The 6,830-nt window shown below is 50.0% G+C and overlaps 1 protein-coding gene across 1 annotated transcript in view; it reads right to left on the reverse strand.

The window, feature by feature from the left end:
* Positions 1 to 3,510: 3,510 nt before the first annotated feature.
* The window catches only part of LOC134467145 (5-hydroxytryptamine receptor 7), a 6,752-nt gene continuing 3,432 nt past the window's right edge, over positions 3,511 to 6,830 (reverse strand). Inside the window, exons 3-5 of the mRNA XM_063221060.1 lie at positions 6,627 to 6,674; positions 5,302 to 5,483; positions 3,511 to 3,989 (exon numbers count right to left, since the gene is read on the reverse strand). Of these exons, the coding sequence (XP_063077130.1) occupies positions 3,677 to 3,989; positions 5,302 to 5,483; positions 6,627 to 6,674 (543 nt within the window). The 3' untranslated portion in view covers positions 3,511 to 3,676. The remainder of the gene's footprint in view (positions 3,990 to 5,301; positions 5,484 to 6,626; positions 6,675 to 6,830) is intronic.

The raw sequence follows: 6,830 nt of genomic DNA on the forward strand, positions 1-6,830 counted from the left end.
GACTGCCAGAAAATGTTTGGTTGAGGCAATCTAAGCCCGGGAGAGTGTTTTTTTTTTTTTGACTGAGTCGCAGTGAAGTCCATACAATATTGAAATCACAGGAGTCACGGCTGCACAAACCTAGGTAAGCTGAGTCACAATATGAATGCTGTGTGTGTGTGTGTGTGTGTGTGTGTGTGTGTGTGTGTGTGTGTGTGTGTGTGTGTGTGTGTGTGTGTGTGTGTGTGTGTGTGTGTGTGTGTGTGTGTGGTGAGATGAGGATACGGAGAGAAAAGAGAAGTGGTGTGTGTGTGTGTGTGTGTGTGTGTGTGTGTGTGTGTGTGTGTGTGTGTGTTTGAAAGAGAAAGAAAGAGAGAGAGAGAGAGAGAGAGAGAGAGAGAGAGAGAGAGAGAGAGAGAGAGAGAGAGAGAGAGAGAGAGAGAGAGAGAGAGAGGGGGGGGGGGGGGGGAGAGAGTGTGTGTGTGTGAGAGAGAGAGAGAAAAGAGACCGATTGTGTGTGTGTGGGGGGGGGGGGGGGATTGGAGATATAGAGAGAGAGAGGGTGTTAGGAGGAGGAGTTGGTGGTTTGGGAGGAAGTGAAAATTGATGCCCTATACCTTTTACACTTCATTTCCTCCTGATGGGCAAATCCATACGCACGGATTGGGAGGTGGTGAGCCTGTGTGTGTGTGTGTGTGTGTGTGTGTGTGTGTGTGTGTGTGTGTGTGTGTGTGTGTGTGTGTGTGTGTGTGTGTGTGTGTGTGTGTGTGTGTGTGTGTGTCTGAAAGCGTGCGCAAGAGAGAAGGAACTTGGGCTGCTGAGTCGAAGATGGATTGTTCTCCCTTAAGGTGTGCCGCCACAAACCTATGCGCTTCGCACAAGATCTACGATTCTTTCATTCCCCAATTTTTGAAAAAAATAATAATCCAACTCCGAGTAGCTCCGTGAAATGAATCCAGACGGGTTCTGGGCCAACGAGTCAAAAGTATTTGCTTCAAAGAGCCGGGAACCCACAGAGATGGTGCAAAGCCACGCAGGCAAGGCAAGACTTGCAGTGTTGCCACCCAGTCTCAGTCCCATACCCAATGCGTCAATATATTATGACGCCAAAAGCTATAAAGTGAATTCAGGTAAAATGGGCCACTTTTCCCCATTCACTTATATGCAAAAAAGTGGCCCAATTTATCTGAATTCACCTGCTATATTTATGACCAGCCCTCAATATACGGTATGAGTCCAAATGCTACCTTTTCTGTGTCATGTCATGATGCAGAAAGCCAAATTGCAGAGACCTAAAACTTTCCCAAAACACAAACATTTGTCTTTTGTGTCATTAGGAGGGACCTTTGCCGTCATATATTAAGGCTGGTCAAGGTGTCATATACAGTATATTGAGTGTGGGTGTGAGACTGACCTTGATCCCAACTTGACCTTGATCCCAACTTGAAACTCCAAGTCCTACCCAGACCAGAGGCACACATCTCAAATTCAGAAAGCAAAATCATTGCCACGCAAGGATGCCAAACTCAGGCCCGGGCCAAATCTGTCCCACGGGGCCATTTTATTTGGCATGTGAGATCATTTCAAATCTGTATTACAGTTGGCCTACTGTAAATACACCATTAATATGTCGTAACATAACCTAAGCACAAATGTTGATGTGTCACAGGAATATGAGTGGGCCAAGGCCAGTGTAACCTCTCACACCCATCTAGAACAGAATATGTGCAGGCACATTTAAGTGCCATATATGACGGAATGATTGCTTGTGAAATGTACCTTCAAGTATTACGTGTGTGAACTGTGAATGCACAAGTTTAGTTCTTTTTTTTTAAAATTATAAACTGAATTTGGCCCGAGGCTTCGTCACAGGTTTTAAATTTGGCCCTCTGTGAATTTGAGCTTCACGTCCCTGCTGTTTTTGCTTGAGCCAATTCAACGAGCCAGCCAGGCTACCACACTACTTCAGATGAGCTCATTTGTTAAATCATCTGTGTTAGCACAGGCAGAAAGAATATGTATCTGGCAGAACTTAAAAAAAATAAAAAATTAAAAAAAACTTTCCTCAGTCCAGTTCGTCTGCCCTGACTCCGACTGCTGGGCAGGCAGGCAGACAGAGACGTCAGTGAAGCAAGGCGTAGCAGAAGATCATGGCCAATGACTCCCGACTCACTGGCTCCCGACTCCAGGACACCAAAACAAACACTCCCACCCTCTTACTCACCGACCTCTTCCTCAGCTCTGCTTGACCTCCTTCCTCAGGCCACCACCTCTGTCTTTTTTGGAGAGTATTTTTATATTTTTAATTGGGAGTCTACATAGCTTCATGGCAGAGATGTCAAGTCAGAGGTGTCAAAAGTAAAAGTCAAAGTTAAAAAAAAAGAAACACAGTTTCCTTCCAACACATTGAACTTATCTGAGTAACTAGTAGACCGATGTACTTGTATACGATCAGCAATGTTTGGATCAAGTTGTGTGGTGGGTCCTTGTTAGGACAACACAATCTATCTATCTCATTAGGTACAATGGAATCAATGGTGTAACAGCTATGTAATATCATGTGCTGGTGTACTTACACCATGCATTTACTTTTCCTTTTACTTTTACTTTTGACACCTCTGCATGAAATCATTTTTTTGTCCTTCTTGGCCAAACAATTGCAGATTTTTTTGTTCAGTGCAGAGCAGCCAAGCAGAGCAGGTCAAGGCTGGCAAGCAAGGCTTGTTTAGTTTATAAAATCCAAGTCTATGTGTTTCCATGAAATGAATCCGTAGTCCTTCTGAACGAGCAAGCTATGTATTCACACTTCTAGGTGAGCCCCGGCTGGTACTCAGGCAATGTCCTCATGTCACTCACATCTGACCTTGACAGCACTTTTACCTTGGACCTCCTGAGTCTCACCATGCCACTTTGACCTCCCACCAAAAACACCCCCACCCTCATAATCCTTCCTTTGGGAAGAGTTCTCACATTTTTTGTTGTTGTTTATTTTATAAAATCCGAGTCTATGTATTTCCATGAGTCAAGATTCCTTGCAGTCGAGTAATCCAAATGGTTTCCTTCAACGTCTCGCCAAGGTTGGTAAGCAGACAGCGTCCTCATTGTCCTCTTGTCAGCGTACCCTGACCTTGACCTCAGACCTTGACCTCAAAGTCTAGCCTTGACCCCTAGAGCACAGCGTGCGACTTGTGGTGGTAGGTCCCAACCCCCCTGAAGCTCACCACCCACCATCCCATCTGCCCATATCACTAATAAAACACCCCCATACTCATTATCCTCCTCCTCAGTGTCCTTGAATGTGTCCTTGACCACAGCATGGTGTGGGATTTGTTGTGAGCCCACCACTATCCCTTCAACCCACATCACCATCACTTCCAACAGCCCTCATCCCCATAACCCTCCTCAGTGTCATCCGTGTCCTTGACTGCATCCTTGACCTTCGACCTCCCCCTGGACTGTGCTCTTGACCCCTGACCCCTAAAGCACAGAGTGGGGCTTGTTGTGGTCGGCGGCAGTGAGCCCACTGTCATCCCTTCAACCCACATCACCAAAACTTCAACACACCTCATTCCCATAACCCTCCTCAGTGTCATCCGTGTCCTTGACTGCGTCCTTGACCTTCGACCCTCCTCTGGACAGTGCTCTTGATCCCCGACCCTTTGACTGCGTCCTTCACATCCCCGACCCCTCGTGACCCCTAGAGCACGGCGTGGGGCTTGTGATGGTGGTGGTGGTGATGGTCGGCCGCGGTGAGGCGCAGGGCCTCGTGCATGCTGGCGGCGGACAGCTTGCGGTTGATGTTGCGGTAGCGGCAGCGGATGAGGTTGTGGTAGGTGGTGCGTAGGTCGCGGTTGAAGAAGGCGTAGATGAAGGGGTTGACCAGCGAGTTGGTGTAGCCCAGCCACAGCAGCACGCGCTCCAGCCACAGGGGCACGCAGCTGCACGCCACCTCCGCACCGCACACGAACGGACGCGCCGTCGACAGCACGAAGAACGGCAGCCAGCACACGCTGTGCGGAGGGGGGGAGGGGGGAGGAGAAGGGAGGCATCCCATCGCACGGTCAGAGGGGGGAGGAACGGACAGAGGGAAGGGGGGAACGAGAAAGGGTGGGGAGAGATAGGGAAAGGGGGACACAGAGGGAGAAGCAGAGAGTGGGAGAGAGAGGGATACAGGCATCACGGTAGCATAGTCAGAGAAAGGGGAGGTGAGAGAGGGAAGGGAGAGAAGGGGGAAGAGAGAGGCCGAGAGGATGAGAGAGAAACAGGGGAGTGAGAGGGAGAGAGAAGGGGAGGCAGGGGGGGGGAGGTGACAGAGTTGGTCGGGGGAAGGGAGATGGTGAAATAGAGAGAGGGAGAGGGAGATTGAGGGGAGATAATGGGAACAGAGACACAGAAGGTGAAAGATACAGTAATAATGAGGGGGGAGGGTCGAGAAAGAGAGGGGGAGATAGTATAAGAGGGAGAGAGAGCAATGAGAGAGCAAGAGAGAGAAAGAGAGAGAGAGTTATAGAGAATAAGAGGGAGAGAAGAAGACACACAAAGAGGGTGAGAGAGAGAGAAAGTGTAGGTAAGTAAATATGAAGTACATACAACATAAGAAATATGAAAACATAAGAACAAAACACACAATATCACAAGGAAGGCAGCTCTAAAAGTAGAAAGATAACACCTTCATTATTAACAGCATCCTTCACCTTTTTCATCTATAATCCTATATTCCTGTTTCATGTCAAACTACACACAATATCGACGGTTACAACGTGTTAAACGCTCCACACATATCCGTGCCCGTCTCAGACGTAGGGTGTGAGCGGGCCTTATATGCAAAAAGAGATAGCTGCTGCCCTTAAAGACCTTCTCTTCATATGTCTTTGTATGAGTTTACTGTTACCTGTGTTATGTTCTATGTAGTGTAGGTAAAAAATAAATAGAGATAATCACCAAAAAAGAAAGAAAAAAGAGCTGACCTGGCCTTAATGCCTCCAGCAATAGTGACAACTGACTGAAATGCTGTACAGTACAGTTGTTTTTTTCAATATTGCATCATGTCACAATTCTGCCATTTTTAACTTTTGGCCAATCAGAGGGCCCCTGGCAGGTGCAGGCCCCTACAGGCGGCAGCCATATCTTGCCTGTGCGTTAATCCGTCCCTGTGTGTATGTGTCTGTTGTGTAGTCTGTGTGTGTGTGTGTGTGTGTGTGTGTGTGTGTGTGTGTGTGTGTGTGTGTGTGTGTGTGTGTGTGTGTGTGTGTGTGTGTGTGTGTGTGCCTGTGTGTGTGTATGTGTCTGTGTGTGTGTGTTGCGTAGTGTGTGCGCGCTGACCTGAAGGCCCCCAGCACCACTCCCAGCGTGGCGGCCGCCTTCTGCTCGCGGCGGAAGATGGAGAGGTTCTTGCGGTCGCTGCGGAGCAGGCGGGAAAAGCTGGCGCACTCCTCCGCCTCGCGCTGGAGCTTCAGCACCACCGCCACGCAGTCCGAGCCCACGCCCCCCGAGCTCCGACGACGCTGAGCCCTGTCAGGGGGGCCGTGATCCCAAGCCCTGCGACAACAACATCCACGGCCCCCGTCATCGCTCTGACCACAGCTCTTATTACATCCACTAGGATCCTCGTCACAGCTGGGACTATCTCGACAACATCCTCCATGACTCCTACTGCTGCTATGACAACCACCCATACAACATCCACTGTGACCCTCGTCAGGGCTGTGACACCCACGCTTACAACATCTATGGCCTCCATCGGCAGTGCTGTGACCCCTACCCTTACATTCACCATGTCCCCCATCGCCAGTGCTGCTGTGACCACCACCACCACGACAACGTCCATGACCCCCTTCGTTGCTATGACAGCCACCCCTACAACATCTGTGACTCGCGTCACTACTGTGACCACAGCCCTTGCATCCACGATGATCCTTGTCACAGCTGCCACCACTGTGACTGCCACCACCCCTACTGCATGCATGACCATGAACTCCATCGCCACCACCCGCACTTTGTCCATGAAGTCCATCAGTGTGACCTTGATCTACACCCCTTCCACAATCCCCCAAACTACCACTATCGGGACCCCCACGCGAACCACCACCACCACCATGAGGTCCATCACTGTGATTTCCACACCCCCCACCACCATTTCCCCTGTCACTGTCATGTACCCCAGAGCCCCCATCATCTCCCCTGCCACCATCATGTCCCCCACATCCACCACCTCCCCTATCACTCCCATGATCACCACCTCCGTCAGTATAAACCCCATCACCCCTACATCCACTCCCATGCCCCACACACACCCCACTGCCATGGCCTCCACACCCTTCACCTCCCCTCCCATTATCATGACCCCTACCACCACCTTCATCATGACCTCCACCACCACTACAATTACCCCCGTTGTGACCTCCACGGCCCCCTCCATGACAGCCATGCCACCACCAACAACACGCGCCACATGACCCCTCCCCTCCACCACCACCATCACCACTGCACCCACCATCACCCCCACCCACATCACCACCACCACCCCGAACCCTCTCATCCTCCTCCTGTTCCTCCCCACCCCCGTCGTCCTCTCTCCTCCTCTCGGCTCCAGCTCGTGCCTCGTGGTTGTTGGCGACCGCACCAGCTCCGGCTGCGGTGGCACCGACTGCCTCCGCCCTTGGGAATCCGGCAATGGTGTGCTTGGCAGCGCTGACCTTAATAATAATAATACATTCATAGGTAAAATTAGTAGAGAGTAGAGTAGAGTAGACTAGAGTACCATTTATTAATCCCAGGGGAAAATTAAGGTGTCAAGTAGCATACACACATACATAAATAAATTATTTAAAAAAGGTAAAGTATATTAGAAA

This window comes from Engraulis encrasicolus, chromosome 17 (assembly GCF_034702125.1).
Source record: "Engraulis encrasicolus isolate BLACKSEA-1 chromosome 17, IST_EnEncr_1.0, whole genome shotgun sequence".
Lineage (NCBI taxonomy): Eukaryota > Metazoa > Chordata > Actinopteri > Clupeiformes > Engraulidae > Engraulis > Engraulis encrasicolus.